Source organism: Diabrotica undecimpunctata, chromosome 10 (genome assembly GCF_040954645.1).
Source record: "Diabrotica undecimpunctata isolate CICGRU chromosome 10, icDiaUnde3, whole genome shotgun sequence".
Classification (NCBI taxonomy): domain Eukaryota; kingdom Metazoa; phylum Arthropoda; class Insecta; order Coleoptera; family Chrysomelidae; genus Diabrotica; species Diabrotica undecimpunctata.
The window spans coordinates 75,350,261-75,370,877 of NC_092812.1; the positions used below are offsets into that span (position 1 = coordinate 75,350,261).

The following is a 20,617-nucleotide window of genomic DNA, read 5'->3' on the forward strand; positions in this document are numbered from 1 at the left end:
GCGCGGTAATTCACCTACTTTTCTCTTAAGTGAGTACCTAAACAAATACATTATTTGTGTGAATCTCCAAAAATGCGTTTCGTTTTGAAACATAGACAATGTGTGGGTTGCAATATGTGTAGAAAGTAAATAACTACTGCTAACGTAATCACTATCTAGAGACCATTCTTCAAAAATAAGCAAATCAAATAACCCCTGCACCCTATAGTTATACTTGAACAGCCCCTAATAACAGATATAACGGACTTTGTCACAAAAGTTTGATCACCCTGTATAATTTACATATCAGAGAAGTGTATTTAATTTTTTGCAGCCATTTCTGTAAGCCAAAAAAGGCATTCTCGTTATGGTAATAAATGATCCTGGGGAAAGAAAACTTTCAAAATACTTTCGAACGTTATATTTTACAATATATTTATTAACAAAAGAGAGGACCTGTGAAACACAACTAATACAAACTGTATTTAAACATCCTACTTCTAGAACTTAACAAATAATATATAAATAATTATCACATTAAAGTACCACTAACTCATACAACTTAGCATTAGATCCACCGTATTGAAAAAAAAAACAGATTACATATAAAGATAACACTCGATTCAGAGTAATACATATGTTGAGAATGACAATAAAAATCTGCTCGCAAAAAGTAATATCTTTGGGCATTGCTATCAAATACAATATCTAAATTGCTTGAAACACAAAAAAATCAAAAATACGATTCTAAAACCCAAAAAACATTCAAAAGCAGACGTTTATTATCTAATCCGAACTTAGCTTTGATATAGCTCTAAAAAAGAATCTCAAGAACTAACTAGTTACGAAGGTCCTCAACAAGGTTTAAATATGTCCTGATCACAAAATGAAGTCTTGTAAAGAGGTTAGAACTTGAGAAAAAATATTGTAAAACCCAAAATCAAACAAGTCTGTTTAAAAACTAAAAAGAGAAAATTTTGATTATGTTAAATGTGTACTATGTTCTGATTGTATGAAACACGACCAGTTTTGTAATTTGAGGTTATACTACAGGATTTTACTTATTTATTTGTCGTATTTTCGCCTTTACTTCAACTTTACATGTTACTTAATTTCAGATATGAACTCATATCTAAGAAAGACAGGAAATTTAATATATTATTTCATAAAGTTCGTTGCACCTAATCAATGACATTTCTACGTCGTCACGTACAACCAACTGCTTAGAAATTACCCGATAATCATTTTAGAATTATTTTGATTTGTATACATCATATTTTCAATAAAATAAAATTTATAGACAAAATTTGGTACTCACAAACAATAATTTACAGTAAATATCATTGCAAACAGTATGCTAATTCACCTTTAATTTATGGAATGTAAATGGCAGTTAGGAATTGTTTCCAGAGTTGCTATTAATATCACAAAGTATTGTGTAATAAAAAAAACCTACAATGCTGTGAACAAGTAATTATTGATTGTACCTCATAAAGAAACATCATGCCAAAACAACTTATTATAATAATGTTAAAGGAAATAATATATTAGTGACACGGAGTGTTCTTTTGAAGTGAAGTTTCTAGTGAAATAATCTACTGAAATTTATATCAATGGAGTTTGATTAGTGATTAATATACAATTTATTTTATTGGGTGCTCATAGATAATTTTGATTTATTTTCCATTTAAAACGTTTTATTTTTAAAATCCTCTGCTGCGATAAAGCAAGAAATGTCATTTTTTACAACCTTGTCATATGCCCCATGAAGATAATTCTAGTCAATGTTGCCATACATATACAAAATATGTTTCCTTATGAAAATTAAAAATGAACAGATTTGTGATTACATATTTCACAGTAAATCACAAAACGGGTGCTGTACATAAAGTATTTTATTAACTTTTCTTAGTTTTATAAGTCAGTGACTAGATGCGGTTTGGTTCGGTTAGGTTTATTAACATTGTTTTACATATTTAATATGACGAAGTTTGCCGAAGCCAAAGCTGTTAACAGTAATTTCGTCATATGTATATGCGCAGTAAATACATTTTTTGTACTGCACAGCATCGAAATGAAGATTTCATGTCATTCTGTCATTTGTGCAATTTCCGTCTACTTATTGCGGCGTTGCCATAAAGCACGGATATATTTTGCATTTAAATATACAATAAGAGATACGGAATTTTAAAATTTTTACAAACATCTAAATTTGACAAATATGTAATTAACATTATGTATTTTTACCTAATTTAATAGTAAAAATTCTTGATATATATTATTTTTGCTTTAATTTGGTATGATTAAGACAATTACATATTTTTATTGGCTTTTTAGGTAAAAACTAAAGCACAGTTTTTTTTGACACTTGATAGTTTTCACCAAAGGAAACATTAAAATTTGAGCTTTTTTACTTTTGCAGCTAAGTACACAAAAAATTGCGCATTTTCGGGCGTTTCTTTTGGTAAATAATTGCCCAAGCTTTTCAAAATTGCTGTTTTTAGTTTCTAAACATACCATCTAGACCAAGAAAAACTAGACAGTAATAACGAACAGTGAATCTATATAAAAATGAAATTTACAATGTATTACTCTGAATGATCATTATATATTACAACATTCGCCAACTAGGGTGAATTGAGATACATACAGAATTTCATTTGTCTGAAAATCTTTCCATTTATTGACAATTTGAGTTACACGCTGTTAGCAGGCTTTCCAATTTATTCACCTGGATTGGCGATTGCTGTCCCAATGATTTTAACATGCTTAAATGATCGTTGATTAAAATATTTTAGTAGTTTTAAATACTCTCATATTAACACATACATTTAGTAATTATATAGAAAAAAACTAAGTGTTTTACGGATATCCTATAATGTAATATTTAGACTATCCACCTTAGGTTTAAATAAGAGAGTCAAAATGATTTCAATTATTATTGGGTGTTGTATGCAGTTATAAATAAAATTATCTAAAAAAAAGTAAAGAAAATATGCTAATAAATATTATGTCTATTATGACATTTATTCTTACAAGAAAAATAAACTAATAATAATTTTATCACCAACACTGGGATATTTATTTTCCTAAGGTCCAGAAAATCTCATATTTTTAGTAAGTAAGTAAGAGGCAAATATTTAGTAATATCAAACAAAAATATCGCCTCTAAAAGTGCTAAGAAACTATGAAAATTCGAGAACGTATATATTATTAATAAAACTGTGCAGATTGTGGGTTGGAATTTCAATAAGATCCCAATGTTAGTGTTGCAATGAAATGTCGTTCCTTATTACCTAAAATAAATATTCAACCATGCTTTAAACACATTTTGTAAGTTTAAATCAACAGAACTCGGTGTTGAGTGTACTAGTTTATATCACGAGATTAATAGCTGATTAAAGAACTTCTGGTATGTTATAAGACAAATACAAATATTTAAAGATACAAATGGACAAGTTTGATATTGCGTAAGATGTACCACGACATTAAATATTATGACTCACACTATTTAAGCGAAAATATATCGAGACAAGGAAAATAACATTTCAATATAATTATCAATAGAACCCTCGAAGTGTACAAAAGTCCAGCCAATAATGAATATGATCTACAAAGGTAATTGATACATTGAGACTATGGGTGCAATAACGGACTATCCCACAAAAATGGAATGCATAAGTTGAATCAATGTACCTATCAATTGTAAAGTAATCAATCGACCTTTTTCTGCTCTTTTCTAAATGGCAGTACTAAACTAGTTTCGGAATTTAATTTTCGATAGGTGTTAAAGAAGCAAAATGAACTAAAGTTGTGCTGCTAAAAGTTAGATGTTTGTTTAATGTTCTTAATCAACAGACAGAATAGTTAGATCTTTTTTTAAATTATTATTTCGCGTTTTAATTATTGAATATACTACATTTAACTAATATGGATATCAATAAGATATTAATCCTACAGGCAAGCAACCCCTCGGATGAAGATCTGGCTAAAACCAATAAAGATGGTGAAAAAGACGAAACCAATATAAGATCGAATATCAATGGAGCAGAGCCGATGACATCAAATTATTCTAACCCTAAAGTCTGCAATCTTGAAAATTGGAAGACAAACATGAAAAAAGAAGAAGACAAGATGCTGGGCAAGAATATAAGACTATATCGGGTAAAACTGTCGAGCTAAATATTTTAAACCACTTGAATAGGTAGGTGCTCAGTCTTGAACAGAACGACAAATGTAACTGTATAGAAATTTCTATGCTTTAAAATAATTTGACTTACAAACTGCATATTTGAATCTAATATGGAAAAAACAAGCTTTAGTATTTAACCAGTAAGAGGGGTGTAATGTACGAGGTGTGCAAACCAGTTTTGCAAGCAGTGAAAGCTCGAAATTGAAAGGAACTTCATCAAAAGAAAGCTCAGAATGCTAGAGATTACCTAAACCGAAACGGCAAAAAATGGAAACGCGTCGTTCATGTTGTGATGATGAACCTACAGCTGTACTTATCATGAAAATTGAGGTAATACACATACTGTTTCAATATTTATTAAATGGGAACTATTAATTCATTCATGTTTATGTGGGATGATACTATTGTTTCTAGAGGTCCTCAAGAGTTGTAATATTAAAAAATCATTGCTATACATCACCTCATTCCAATGCCCGATTGAGACTAAATTTCATTCACATGACATATAGGCAAGCAAATCCTTTCACACTGATAAATAAATAGGAAAGGTTTAGGAAAGACTTTCCCAATACTATCCAATATAAGTACTCAAACAATGAAGAGGTTGATTTTAAAACAATAGGAAATAAAAGGAAATATGTTTTCAAAATAAAAAAATGGAATTGTCACTTCTATATATGGAAATGGTAATATCATCAACGAAGCTAAGAAGAAAGATTTCCTTTAGTTAAGGGAATTTATACTTCCCGCGAACATACACCTCGAACTTTACAAAAATCTGAGATCTTCCGGTCAACCAACCGAAGGTGAAGTAATTTCTGATGTTTTTATATCCCGTCTGTTGAAATAAATAAAGTTTTTAATGTAATATTGAGTAAAGTAGTTGACTAAATAGTTCTCAATCACTAAAAGTATTTTAATTGCAACACACAAAAACGAATTAGGTCTTTATCTCAAAGTTTAGAACTAATTCATTAATTTTAAGCAGTTCCTAATATACTTCAACTGATTAAATCCAAAAATATTTTTAAACAATATTATTGCATTCAATAATTTCCATATTTTGTTTCAAACATTTTTTCTCACATGTATTAATATTGGGGGAATCCGTTATTTTACTCATATCCTCAAATAAAAACATTGAACATAAAAATATCTGAAAATAAAACAGAATACAGGCAGATAAACAGATAATGTTTAACTTCTTGGCTATTGATATGCTCAATTATACCTATCTCGATATAGCGAAAGGACAACACGACATAAGAACCGCAGATTGTTTAAAACCAACAAAACATAAGTGAAATCCAGGAATTTTATAACAATTACGCAAATCATATAAACGAGACAGATTTGACAATAATCTAGTCTTTGACAGATGGAGTATGACATCTGTCATCCAACTCAAGAAACCTTTCAGAACTTTCAACAAAAACAATTACAAACTAGTCGAAGTGACATCGAGTCAGTGAAGACTGACAGTGTTAATAAAATTTGCATCATTAGAGACAAAGAAACCGTTAAAGCAGTGGTGATAAAGCACACGTCCACCGATCAAGGCCGAGGCTCTATTGGATAGTTCGTCCCGCAAAAAATCCTCTTTTCACATACAAAATTTCATAATTTGGAGTAAGAATTGATCCCATCGTATTTGCCAGGATTAGCCCTATGTGACTATTTCCTTTAACACACTTAAGAAAATTACTAAGAAAACGCCGTTTTTCTACGAAAGATGAGGTCATAGTTGAAATGCACAATATTTGTGGAAAAGTTAAAAGAAGTACCTCATTAAGCGAAAAGAAGGAAGGCTACGTTGAAAAGTAAATGAAAAAACTACCAAAATCGTGCGTTTTCTTACTTGAACTAAATTAAAGTTCAAACATCTTCTTCTAACAGAAGGCCTGAAAATCTGCGACATGACTAAACAAATCAATATATACAGTAGAATAGGTAATAACTGGAAAAACGCTAACTGAAAAGAAAAAAAAATGGAAATATTTCTAATATAAGGATAGAAACAGAAAAGAATAGTATCGAGAGTTAATCATCAAATCAACGATTGGTTAAACAATAATGAAAGTTCTAAAATGCAACGGAAATAATCATATCTTTCTCGACCCTTCAAAGAAAATACAAAAAAAGATCATTTTAGATGTATATCACATATAAGTACCTCGAACTGACATGTTCTCCAGCAAAGTTTTTTTATCTGTTAAATTTTCCATTATGCTCTTGAAAGATATATTAGTATTCTATCGATTTCGTTGTGATTAATTTATTATATTCGTCAAGAGCTGCTGTTTCAGCAGTTTTTTGCGGTTTCCAAGTGATTGAAGAAATACACCTAGAACATAAGAACTCTATCAAGGTATTAATGTATACATTAAAAATGTGATCATAGTTTTAAAGATAAATGTTTAAATTAGGAAGTTGTCCATAGTACTATAACATCAGTAAATGCCTTTACTTTTGACATCCTCGTGCGCTAAAGTAATGCACATGAGAATGGCAGAAGTAAAGCTTTTGGTTTTGTCTGTTTGGTATGAACTCCATCGAGGTGTTAATGTATACATTAAAAATGTGATCATAGTTTTAAAGATAAGTGTTTAAATTAAGAAGTTGTTGTCCATAGTATTATAACATCAGTAAATGCCTTTACTTTTGACATCCTCATGCGCTAAAGCAATGCGCATGAGAATGGCAGAAGTAAAGATTTTGGTTTTGTCTGTTTGTATGAACTCCATCAAGCTATTAATGTATACATTAAAAATGTGATCATAGTTTTAAAAATAAATGGTTAAATTAAGAAGTTGCTGTCCATAGTACTATAACATGGGTAAATGCATTTACTTTTGACATCCTCATGCGCTAAAGCAATGCTTCATGAGATTGGCAGAAGTAAAGGTTTTGGTTTTGTCTGTTTGTATGAACTCCATCAAGCTATTAATGTATATATTAAAAATATGATCATAGTTTTAAAGATAAATGTTTAAATTAAGAAGTTGCTGTCCATAGTACTATAATATAGGTAAATGCCTTTACTTTTGACATCTTCATGCGCTAAAGCAATGCGCATGACAATGGTAGAAGTAAAGGCTTTGGTTTTGTCGGTTTTTGCATTTGAGATAAGTACACACCATTATTAGTTCTTATTGCAAACAACTAAAGAAATTAGTTGATAAATTAACAAAATTATAAATCTATCTGCAAATTTACAGAAAAATTTCAATATTTACTAAAAATAAAGTAATCTGTGAAAAAATATATCACTTACACTGCTTTTCTTAAACCACTCTTCTATTATTAACTAGAATTAAAATACATGTTAGCGTTAAAGAGATTTAAGTAAAACAGTTCACAGATAACTCCAGAATAATGGAAAAATATACATATACACATAAATATTTGTAAATAAAAAAAACTATTTCGAAATAAAGATAAACTACTTGTTTAAAAGCAACACCCAGCGCAATTTATCTAATAAGTTGAAGTCGACGGTTCTGGAGAACCAAACCTCTTCTTAGATTTCTGCTTTAGTTCAGCTAGGTAACTTTGCTGAGACTCTGCCAGCACTTGGGCCATTATTTCCTGATCCACATCGTCATAACCTATGCAAATTAAAATAGTACTATAATGAAAATAAATATAAATACAACAATTAATTATTTTCTGACTTATATTACGTATCTAGATGTGGCATTCGAGTGCGATATTTTTCACCTATATCTAATTTGAATCTCTGAATGTGCAGTAAAAACTAAAACACACAAATTATATTCTAATGTTTATTTAAAATTATTTAGTCCTCTAACACTAACACTAAAACAAGATGAACTTTTATTTAACGGTACAAATATATTTATTAGACTAAACTCCTAAAACCTAATTGTCCTTATGTATAGTCCGCCTCATTCTTCGGAATGTTTGTAGAATTTAGTGGTAATCTCATAACGTCAGAACAGCCTTAGATAATCTCCGAACGCATAGTATATTTGATCAGGGGCGTAGCAAGGGCTGCAGTAAGATTGCCCCCTCCTTAAGAGATGATTCCTCCTCTAACGTCGGGATTGCAACTGGTATCGGCAACTCGTTTACAACAGGTGTATAAAAGTAGCAACGGTATTCGCTCCGCACTGGTAACCATGCAAATATGGTAACAAACTAGTACATGGACTTCGGTATCTTTAAAGATTTCCTCCACCATATTTCGGAAAACCCCCTAATCCAATTGGCGGCATTCTAGCTTTGGCATGGCTAATTTTTACATGTTGGATTCAAGCACGTGCTCTCCCAATTAAAGAAATGTTTCCCCTACATTTTGGTAGGTAGGTTGGTCATGGAGAGTTATCAGATAAAAAAGGTAACGTGACTCAGCTTGAAGTTTGAGAACTTTGCTATCTTTGTGCTTGTTTAATACTGGCTGGTCTTGCTTTACTGATACCTTCATATGCACCCATGAATTCCTCAAACGTGAGGTCAGGAGCCTCTAGGACTTGGTTTACTTCCACTTTGTCTCCTTCGAATGGCGCCATCCGGTTATGGCGTACTATCAAAGGTCTTCTCGGAATCTTGCTTACAGTAGATGGCATCTTTAATCTTCTCCACAATGAGGTATTGACCTTCCCAGAACTGCTCCAATTTGGGAGAACAATCCCTTCGCTTCTTTGGATTTTAGAGCCACACTTTGACATTCTTCTTAAAACATCACTTTTCGGCTTGGGTATCGTACCGTTTCTTCATTCTATCGCTAGCGAATTGAAGAGGAGAACGGACCAACTCGTGTATATCGTCCATTCTTCTTCGTAATTCGTTCACATAATCTTCACCAGCTACCTCTTCTCCAGGTCTACATCCAAACTCTAGATGAGAAGGTAGTCGCATCTCACGTCCAAATGGGACTTTTGCTAGTGTTTGACCTGTTGATTCATTAACAGCGGATCTGTAGGCCAGTGCGAAGAACGAAAGGTACTGGTCCCAGTCTTGCTGATGAGTTGACACTATTTTTGTCAAATAGTTGCCAATTAATGAACAAACGAAGAGAATCCAAAGGAAAAAATGACAAGGACGGAGAATACAAAAGACTAAATAGAATAATTCGAAAAAAAAAAATAACCGAAGCAAAAGAGAAATGGCTGGAAACAAAATGCGTGGAAATAGAAGAACTACAACAAAGGCACGATTTTTTTAATTTACATAAAAAGGTAAGAGTTTACATCGACTACCAAGAGAACGACTTTTCACACCATGCTGAACACGGATGGCAAACTGCTAGAATCAACGAAAGATAAACTGAAAGAATGGGAAAACTACATTAAAATTCTTTTTCACGACATACGAGAAGAACCAAGATTGGAAAATAACAACGAAGGGCCAACAATTCTGAAATCTGAAATCATAAATGCAATTAATCATCTTAAAACAAATAAAAGCCCAGGTCCAGACGGAATATACCCAGAAACGTTAAAATTAATCAGCGAAGAAAATATCGAAATATTTGTCCTTTTATTCAATCGCATTTATGATACAGGTAAAATACCCCAAGATTGGCTGGAGTCAATATTCATCCCACTACCAAAAAAGCCAAACCCACAACACTGCAATGAGTTCCGTCTGATAAGCCTTATGAGTCATGCAGTAAAAGTCCTACTAAAAATCGTACATAATCGTATCTATAGAAAGTGCGAAACAATCATCGGAGACGATCAGTTTGGATTCAGAGCCGTCATAGGAACGAGAGAAGCCCTGTTCAGTTTACTAGTTCTCGCCCAAAAATGCTACGACCAACAGAAAGATATATTTATATGCTTTATAGACTTCGAAAAATCATTTGATAGAGTAAGACACGACCTACTATTAGAACGTTTGCAAGAAGTCGTTTTAGATGGAAAAGACATCAAATTCTTAAAAAACTTGTACTGGAACCAAAACGCCAGAGTTAGGATCGAAGGTTCCACATCCGCAGAAGTAGAAATTAGGAGGGGAGTTAGACAAGGATGTGTTCTGTCGCCTCTGCTGTTTAATCTTTACTCCGAGTTTCTATTTAAAGAAGCATTGGAGGATTCCAAGGATGGAGTCAAGGTGAATGGCGTAAATATCAACAGTATCAGATACGCCGATGATACAGTGTTAATTGCGGATTCCGACGTAGGTCTACAACGACTCATCGACAAGACCAACTCGACCTGTGAGCAATTTGGTATGAAAATACACATTAAAAAAACCAAAGTGATGTCAATCCGAAAAAATCAAAACGTACCTCAACCTTGCACAATAAATGGGCACATTTTAGAACAGGTCAATAGATTTAAGTACCTGGGATGTTGGATCGATAGCAGCCTAAATCCTGATCTAGAAATAAGATCGAGAATAGAACAGGCCAGAAAATCTTTCGAAAAAATAAAAAAACTGCTTTGTGATTCTCGAATAAAACTCGAAATTCGACTACGTTTATCAAAATGCTACGTCTGGTCGACTCTTCTATATGCAGTTGAAACGTGGACCCTAAAAACATCAACCGTAAATAAATTGGAGGCCTTTGAAATGTGGATCTACCGGAGAATGCTCAAAATTTCATGGACATCGCATACCTCAAACGAAGAAGTGCTGCATAGAATAGGCAAGGAAAGAGAACTTTTTAACACAGTAAAAGTTAGAAAAACATCATACCTAGACCACATACTGAGAAATAATAAGTACCAATATGCCCAACTTATAGTGAAAGGAAAAATCGAGGGAAAGAGAGGCCTAGGAAGGAAAAGACTATCGTGGCTCAGAAACATCCGACAATGGACAGGGCTAAATTTTGAACAGCTAATAAGAACAGCTGAAGATAGAGAAGATTTTAAAATTGTAGTAGCCAACCTCCATTGAGGAGAGGGCACTTTAAGAAGAAGAAGTTGCCAACTGTCTTATTCATTCGCTCTACCATTCCATCCGATTGTGGGTGATAAGCTGTAGTTCTTGTTTTCTTCATGCCTAGTCTATAGTAGATTCCCTAGAATAGATCGCGCTCGAAGTTCCTTATCACTATGGATCTCCAAAGGCACATCTGCAATAGTGGCGGACTTCTGGTCTGGAATTGCGTAGATCTCGATCCACTTCGTGAAGTAGGTACTTGCAACCATTTTAGCTTTCTGGAAATGGCCTGGCAATGTCCATGTCCAAAGCCATTATTTCAAACGGTCTTTCGGTGTAAAGAATGCCCTTCAGAGCATTGGGGAACGGTTTTATTGGATGATAGTTCCGACGATGTAAAGGACTGGTGTAAGAAATGTATTACCTATGCTCTTTGGAATCACCAACTATGTTCTCTTCTCGGAACCATCATCACTTTCCAGTACTAGTTTATGCAAGCTACCTTCCATGATAAATAAGTCCCACCGGGCCCAATACGTTTTAACTACTGAGCATAGGTTTGATATTTCTTGCCAAAACGGTCGATGGTTTTCTTCGTTCACTTTGGAGTTTTCTTTAAAATTTTATCTTTTTCTTCTCTGATCTCAATAGACATCGACCAGCGTCTTGTGACCAGCTAATCGCAGTGTTTGTTCTCATTTCATGATGACGAAGACCATCAATAAATGTTTAAACAGCCAATTCTTCCATCATGCCTTCAGAAGCTGTTAGATAAGTGTATCACACTAACCTGGCAATATCTACCTCATATTCTTGAAGAGCCTCATCTCGCTTTTGTCTTCGATTTTTGAACTGTGACTGGTAGACATAATCCTTTCACTCTTGCAGCTGATTCGAACTGTTTCACGCTGTTATTCCATGCCGATTTTCCGTCGAAAGTTTGTTTAGACTTCAAATGTCGGCGTTGGCACAACTTAAAAATTTTGTCTCTAATGTAATTGATCGAATTCCTCTGTCTGCTGTCTCTGTTTCCTTCATCTTCTTTTCAATGACTTTCAGTTTCTGTTCAAAAGAGGAAATATTTTCTTTAAAATACTAAATATCGGAAGCAACTGTTTTCCAACGAAGATATTTGATCCTCAAAATAAGAATTCTCAGAACTGACTTTGGAGATTTTCACAGAGATGTTAGCAGAAACTTTCCAGAGATGAAATATCGTTTAGAAACTTTATTTTCTTTTACAGAAACAATGTCCGTAAAAACTTTGGAAATATCACAAAAAACTGTTTTCCAATGATGTAATCAACGAAATCCAGCAGCATTTTTGTACTCAAATACATGTTTTTGGATCCAAATCCTCTTCTTCCAAAGACGTACTTCCGCCGTTGTAATAATTCAGTCTTTTTCCCGAGAGAATTCAATTCCCTATCTTCCAACTCTCGTTCTTTTTAAATCTGTCACTTTTAAATCACTAAGTTAGCCACTATGTTAGCCATTTTTCACAAAATTTATTTAAATATCCTAATTCTGATACCAATGTTACTTTAATGTATTTTTTAAAGTCTTCTAAAACTAACACAAAAATGCAATTAATTTATAATTTTTTTTAACCGTACAAATAGCTTTGAACCGTAGCTTCGAAACGCTTCCAAAACTCAGTGGAATTCTCTCGGCGATGTTAGAACAACTGTAAATCGAACGCGTATGTTCGGTCTGGAACTAGCAAGATCTTGTCGTAACAATACTATATTTAACAAAAAAAAAGAATAACAAGTATTTTGGTACACGGAATTGGGGGAGTAAATTTTGGGCAGAAAATATGAGAAGAACAACAGAGCTTGCCTCTTCAGGCTAAAAGTTCAGTTCATAAAAATTACTATAATTCATGCCCATACATAAATTGAGCAAAAACCTGTGCATAGAGAATCTTTACAAAGAAGTAACAAAAGAGATTGACAGTTAATATTTTTATCTAGTATCAGTCTTGATAATTAAATTATCAGATGCATTTTACACCACTGTCAGTACTTGTGTTGGAATTCGTTTGACGTATTTTTAATTAAAATTATGGTTTATTCAGGTTAAGTACATAATATTCGCACAATACAATTTTAACCTACTGCTTAAATTAAACAACGATTCGATGCCTCTGTTAAATATCTGTACACTATAAGAAAATTTAAGGTCACACAGGTTTGAAAAACGTACGTACCTATATTGTTACTATCAGTAGAAGGACCAGCAACTGCTGTGAAATCAGGAGATATGTTCTCTGCTCCAAAACTACTTTCAGTCGAATCTGTACTTCTTGATGAATTGTATAATCTATTTGCAAGACTATGTTCTTCTACTGTGGGAATATATGTCGAAGTTAAATTTTCAATACTGTTACAGTCGGGAATGAATGACATACTGCCAGAATTTGGCCTAGGGCTCGCTTAAAGAAAAATAAACTATAAAAATATCTTTTTTATATTGAAACAGACACATATGTACATATATATATATATATATATATATATATATATATATATATATATATATATATATATGTTCAAAGAAATTTACATATGTAAAGATGTTTCAAAACTTCGTGGACCTCGTAAATACATGCCCGCATGCCCGAAAAATGGACCCTAAAAACGTTTACCATTTTAATTTCATAGGAATATAGGCGACAGGGTAGGATTTGCACGTACTAATGAAGTCGAATATTTCCAATAAACATGACATATTATGTTTCTTTAATCTTAAACATTTCAGTTAGTCATCGCATTTTTATTTTATCTCACATTGAAAGATGTAATAAAAATTTACGACTTCACTACCGATAAGAATTGCTGTGTAAAAATGTAAAATATTTTCATTGCACTAATTTGGCTTATAAATAAACCTTTTAAGAACTGAAAAAAATCTAGAGGACAAATAAATAAATATCAAATCAATGTATGATAGATAAATAATAGGATTTTGGTTTTAAATTCAGCAAAATATGTTTATACAAGAGGTCGCTCATACAAAAAGTGGTCCTAATTTATTTAAAAGTTTTGTATAGATCCATTTTTAGGTTGTGATAAGGGCCTCCAACAACTAAAAACAACGTTTTTAAATTAAATAAACCCAAACTAAAGTATAAGAAACTGATAGAACAAGGTTTGGTAAATTCAAAAATAATTGTGTGTTTTTGAGCCTTCAATCATCATTTTTCGTTTTTTTTTCAGTTTTAAATTGTTTATAAGTTGAAAACGATCAACTTTAAAAGAAAAATTACAATTAACCTTTTTTATTCAGAATGATCAAAAAATGATAAAATATTAAAAACGATTGTTCAAGAAAAAAAAAATATATATTAAAGCTATTTCACTAACGCAAAAACTAGTTCGTCTCTGTCTCGCTACGATAACGCACGGAAGAGGACTGCATGTTTTTAGCAATGCCTGATTTCATTGTTTCGTTCGTAGATCGACGTCATTAAATGATTACGTCAGGTCCACGACATTATGAATTATCTCTACTAGAAATCAATCTTAAAATGGAAGAGCCAACTTACCTAAGGGCGATATGTTATTCCTGGGAGAGCCGGGAGACTGGCCACCTTTGGGAGACATAGAACCTCTTCTAGAGCTCCTAGGGCTAGAAACCATGGATGATGTAATTGTAGAGCTACTGGCGCTAGCTTGAACATTTCCTGTTGCCTTTAAACGTCGTTCGGTATCTCGAAAATATTGAATGTACGATTCTCTAGCAACTTGTTCCTCTATAGCCTCATTTGTAGCCTCCCAGTCTGTAGCCTTGATCTTGTCCTCCAACATAGTCTGCAAAACAAAAGAGGGATTTTCGAGGTGAAATCAAAAGATGACATAATCTTTCTATAAAAGTCTATCATATTATATGATCTCAATACCGACATAAACCTCTAAGCACATGTTGCTTTTTTATGGCTTATAGAAGAAAGTTAGAAACAGAAATTTGTGCCCGTAAAAATCATTGGTTTGGCAATGAATGCAAGAATGCAACAAAAGAAAAAAATAAAACCTACAGAAAGATGCTTACTCGACGAACTAGAACAACTGTAGAAAATTACAAGACAAAGGGAAGAGAAGAAAAGAGGATACACAAAAGAAAAAACCGAAACCACTTAAATATATAGAAAATCCCAACAGAGAAAACGAATTCAGATCATTCTATAAGAAGGTTAACATCAACAGAAAATAATTCAAGGCAACTACAAGATAACGCAGTACTCAGAATAGAAACCTATTAACAACAAGGAAAGTTGTAGTGAACTGACGGGTGAAATACTTTAACCAAGCACTTAATATAGAGGAAGAAGAAGAAAACTTGGAAGACGAAAGAGATGAGGTAAGGGGAACAGATGAGAGGGAAGAGGAACCACCAACGATCTTGAAGTTAAAGATGCAGTTAAAAAACTAGCCAGAAACAAATTACCCGGAATAGATAATCTCCCAGCTGAATTATATAAAGAAGGTGGCAATGATACCATAATGGAATTACAGCAGCTTATAAAAGAAATATGGACACAGAAATCCCTCCCCAATGATTGAAATATTGGAATACTAATACCATACACATACTGGCACCATAAACAAAAAAGGAGATATCTTTGAATGCTCTAACCACAGAGGAATTACGCTTCTAAATGCAGCGTATAAAATAGTTTCCACAGTACTATGTCACTGTATAGCACCATATGCAAAACGGATAGTAGGAAAATACCAGGCTGGTTTCAGAGGTGGTAAATCGACTAAATTCATCAGATTGCAACCCTGAAACAAATTTTGGAAAAAACACTGGAATATGGCATTGATACTCATCACATATTTATAGACTACAAAGTAGCCTACGACTCTGTGAAGAGAAGAGAAATGTTCAAAGCAATGAAAGAGCTAGGAATACCAAATCAGTTGGTAAATTTATCAAAAAGAACTCTTGAAAAATTGATTGTAGTGTACGAATTCAGGGGGACCTGTCTGAACCTTTTAAAACAAATAACGGGCTGCGCCAAGGAGACACTCTCTCCTGTATACTGTTTAATCTGGCTTTGGAAAAAATAATATGTATGTCAAAAATCACAACCACTGGTTCAATATACACTCGCGATCATAAAATCCGGGTCACCTTGAAATTTACCGATATTTCATTTTTAACGAGCTTTATCGTAAATAATAAGAACACAAATACAAACTAATGCATGTTTCTGAGAATTGTTGCGGTTTTCTTTGTAACAAAGAATTCCAATAGTGCCAATTTCGCGGTAAAGTGCACACTTCCCAAAATGAACGCTACCTGTAACTCCGCTTGTTTTAAATGTCTCGTTTGTGTTTCGACTTCCTGATCAAATACAACGGACAAACGTTTATTATTGCCACCATTAGTGTTTATTAGTGTCATTATTAGTGTTTATTTTTTGACCAAAATGACTTTGACTGTTGAAACGGCACAAATTGTTGCACTTGTGGAAGACGGTCACACTCAACGGCAAGTCGCAAGAACTGTTGGCGTAAGCCTTTCTACGGTTCAACGAGTGCTTCAACGCTTTCAGTAGGCAAGTTTGCTAACCAGGCGACCTGGCTCTGGACGAAGAACAACGACCACGGCACTAGATGACCGTTTCTTTGTGTTTCAGTCTTTACGAAACTGGACCTCAACAGCGGTTATGCATCAAAATCGTCTAGAGGAAGTATGAAATCGCAATTTTAGTATTGCAACAGTCAGAAGAAGACTTCGTTCTTCTTGACTATCTTCTCGGGTAATGGCTAGAGGACCGCCACGTCGCCGGGTGCCTCGAGTTGCACGACTAGCTTTTACTCGACAATACGCGCGTTGGGAAATTAACGATTGTAGCAAAGTGTTATTCTCAGATGAATCCCGTTTCTACCTAACTGGATCCGATGGACGTGTAAGAGTTTGGAGGAGAACCGGTGAACGATTTTCACAAGCTTGCATTGCTCCAAGAATGCCATTTGGTAGAGGCTCGGTCATGGCTTGGGGAGGTATATCTTCCGACTTCCACACAGAATTACCCTTCATCGAAAATGGGTCCCTAACTGCACGAAGGTACATTACGGAGATTCCGGAAGAACATGTTATGCCCAACATGGCAGGGCTTGGAGAAAACGCCGTTTTTATGCAGGACAACGTGCGATCGCACGTTGCCAGGATCAGTATGTAATGCTTGGACGAAGTTGGAATTACGAGGGTAGCCTGGCCAGCTAGGTCTCCGGACCTGAATCCCATCGAACATCTCTGGAATGATTTGAAAAAAACGTATTCAAACCCATACACCTCCTCCTAACAACGCACAGGAGCTTAGGGATCTGTTAGTGAGTGAGTGGAATAACATACCACAACATGTAATCCGAAGAAAAATTGAGAGTATGCCCCGTCGTCTGCAAGAGGTTATTAGAGCAAGGGGAGGCAATACACGATATTGGTCATTCAAATTTCACTGATTTTTTACCACGTTCTGTATTTTCCATATTTTTTCGTATGTCTGTTTTATCAACAATTTGATTTGTTTTCTGTTTTTTTCAATAAAAACAATAAAAAACCATTTTTTTTTTTCAAAACAAACATTGATGACAAATTAAAAATACATTAGCCAAAAAAAAGGTTATTACTGCACCAGAGGCAAAAATATTGAAGAAACTTGAAATTTTCAAGATGACCCGGATTTTATGATCGCGAGTGTATAATAAATCAGTGCAAATCCTGGCCTATGCTGATGATATCAATATTGTAGGGAGAACGGAAAACGCTGTACGAGATGCGTATGTAGCATGTAGCAAAAGAATCAGCTACAAAAATGGGTTTAATAATAAACACCAACAAAACGAAGTATATAAAAATAAGCACGCAACCACAAATGCTACGACCACTTGTTATAGAAAAAGACGTCATCGAAGCAGTGAACGAATTTGTATACCTGGGAGCGCTCCTTAACACTGAAAATAATACTACCGCAGAGATCAATCGCAGAATTTGCACGGCCAGCAGATGCTATTTTGGGCACAATCTCCTCCTTAAATCCACAATTATATCGAGAAATACAAAAATAAAACTCTACAAAACAATAATACGCCCAGTCCTAACATAATATGGTTCAAAGACCTGGACTCTTAACAAATAATGAAAACATGTTATGATGTTTCGACCGAAAAGTACTAAGGCGAATCTATGGACCAATTAATGACAATGGAGTGTGAAGAAGACGATACAACTTCGAACTTTATAGAATATACCAGGAACCTGATATCGTAAAACATATTAAGATAGGACATCTGAGGTGGATAGGACATGTAATGCGGATGGAACAGAATGACCCAGCTAGAAAAACGCTCCTTGATAGACTCATTGGTCAGAGAAGAAGAGAAAGAACAAGGTTCCTCGATAACAATCGATGAAGACGATGGATAGGGACGACTGGAGAGAAATTCTTGAGGAGGATAGGACCCACGCACAGTTGTAAAGCCAGAATGACGATGATGATGATAGAACAAAGTTACTGGCTTCTAACTTGAACCTCAACTCTTCACTTTCCACAAGCAGAAATGATCATAATGTTTAACCATATATAAGCAACACAGAGTAAGCAATGACATCTATTTAAAATGTAAGCTTATGTATACATCAATCAATGTGATTATGTTATATACATATTGAGAAAAATGATTTTAAAAACACCAAACACATGAAACCCTTCAACACATTTAGTAAAACTAACATTACTATAAACATATGATACAAACCTGTTCAATAAGTAGTTCTTCACTGGCCCTCACTGCATCATTAAATCTCCTTCTGTCAATATCAACTGGTTTATAATTAGGAAGGCCTAAACCTACACCAACTGAGGGGCTATTTGGATTGCTGATGGAATTATAGTGGCACATTCTATGATATGACAGCCTTATAGGTTCGTAACTAGTACTCCTGGAGCCATTGAAAATGTTAATGGGCTCTGAAAATAATGTACATTAATAAGAGACAAAACAATGTAATATTCAACAACATAGAAATTCTAAGGCCATAGAACTACTTAGACATACCATTAAAATATGTGAGTTTGCTAGTGATATTTATAAACAAACAATTTCATTATAATGAAACAAAATTAAATTAAATTAGCTATGAGCAAAAATGAAATACATGTTTATAGAGTATTCATTGATCTTAAAAAAGCACATGATAGAATGTCTAACTGATACTTACCTAATTGATAACAATATACTTCTATTGTTCTGTTGTATAGTTCACTCATAGCCTGTATCTCTAGATGGTTTCCGTGTACATGCCAAGTACGTTTTCGAGCAACATACTTCTCAAAATCTTCAGTTACATAAGGTTCAAAGTAGTCTCGATTTTGTACAATGTAGTTCATACAATCTTGTCTGACTTGAAAGTGGAATTCTTGATCTCCAAAAACTTGGTCAGCAATTGAGCGAAATAAACAAGCCCCATCTTCATTCATATTTTTTATTTCATACCCTAAACTCGACATGCACCTTGCAAAGATAGCATCCCTCTGAAAACATATATACTGTTGTATAACAAAAAATATGTGGATTTAATTTATTTTTCACTCTAATAAGTCTTTATTTTTTTAAAATAACAATCTAGTAACACAAAATATGCAATTCCTCAGTACTAATGGTGAAACACATCTGAAATATATCACCTACATCAACTTGATTTTCTGGATTCCTAATTAATGGCCGCCAGTTATTATTAAATTTATATACTAGACCAAATAAGTTGGTAAAAAATAAAAAAAATTTCGTAACCACTGGATTGACGGGTTAGTTGAAATATGTAGTATGAGATATTACAAAACGACTATGATCTAGGGATTCATCAATTTTTTAGTGGAACTATTTTTAAATAAACAATCAAAACGCCAAACTCATTATTTGTCTAAATGGAGTCGAAAGCCTTCTTAATATCCAAGAAAACTCAGGCAGTCTTCAATCCTTGTAATCTTGTTGCCTGTACATTGGATGTTACTATTGAAAGAGGGTGGATTGTTAATGATTTTTCCTTAAATCCAAACTGATGTGCTGAAATGTGTTGGTTTAATTCTTCATATATTATAATCTTCCTTGGACAATTTTCTCAAAATTTTTTCCTATTACTGCGAGAAGAGTGGTTGGACGGTAATTTTTATGTAATTTGTGGTTAGTATTAGGTTTATGAATAATTATTACAATACCTGTCTTCCATTCATCAGGGAAGAAATGATTCATCATACAATAGTCATATATGCTTCTTATTTCGTTATGAATAACAGGATCTAGTTGCCTAAGGATTTTACGGTTGATGGAATCTTTGAAAGCATTACATTTTTCTTCAGCTGTATTATATGACTGGCCATAATATACTAGTTCTGAAATTTGTTGTCTAAATGATTTACATTTAGTCCGTTTTTTATTTCATTCCAGTATGTTTTACCCTTCATGGAGGCTACATGCTAGGATCCATTTATGTTGTTTAAGTTGTGATATAAGTTTGTGGATATCTTTGTTTATTTATTTTTTTTTATTAACAAAATCGCATCAGCCAAATTGGCTATTA

The 20,617-nt window shown here is 33.6% G+C and overlaps 1 protein-coding gene across 1 annotated transcript in view; it reads right to left on the reverse strand.

The window, feature by feature from the left end:
* Positions 1-385: 385 nt before the first annotated feature.
* Duba (Deubiquitinating enzyme A) overlaps positions 386-20,617 on the reverse strand; it is a 35,171-nt gene continuing 14,939 nt past the window's right edge. The window contains exons 4-8 of the mRNA XM_072546757.1: positions 19,259-19,571; positions 18,796-19,007; positions 14,577-14,841; positions 13,239-13,463; positions 386-7,779 (exon numbers count right to left, since the gene is read on the reverse strand). Of these exons, the coding sequence (XP_072402858.1) occupies positions 7,649-7,779; positions 13,239-13,463; positions 14,577-14,841; positions 18,796-19,007; positions 19,259-19,571 (1,146 nt within the window). The 3' untranslated portion in view covers positions 386-7,648. The remainder of the gene's footprint in view (positions 7,780-13,238; positions 13,464-14,576; positions 14,842-18,795; positions 19,008-19,258; positions 19,572-20,617) is intronic.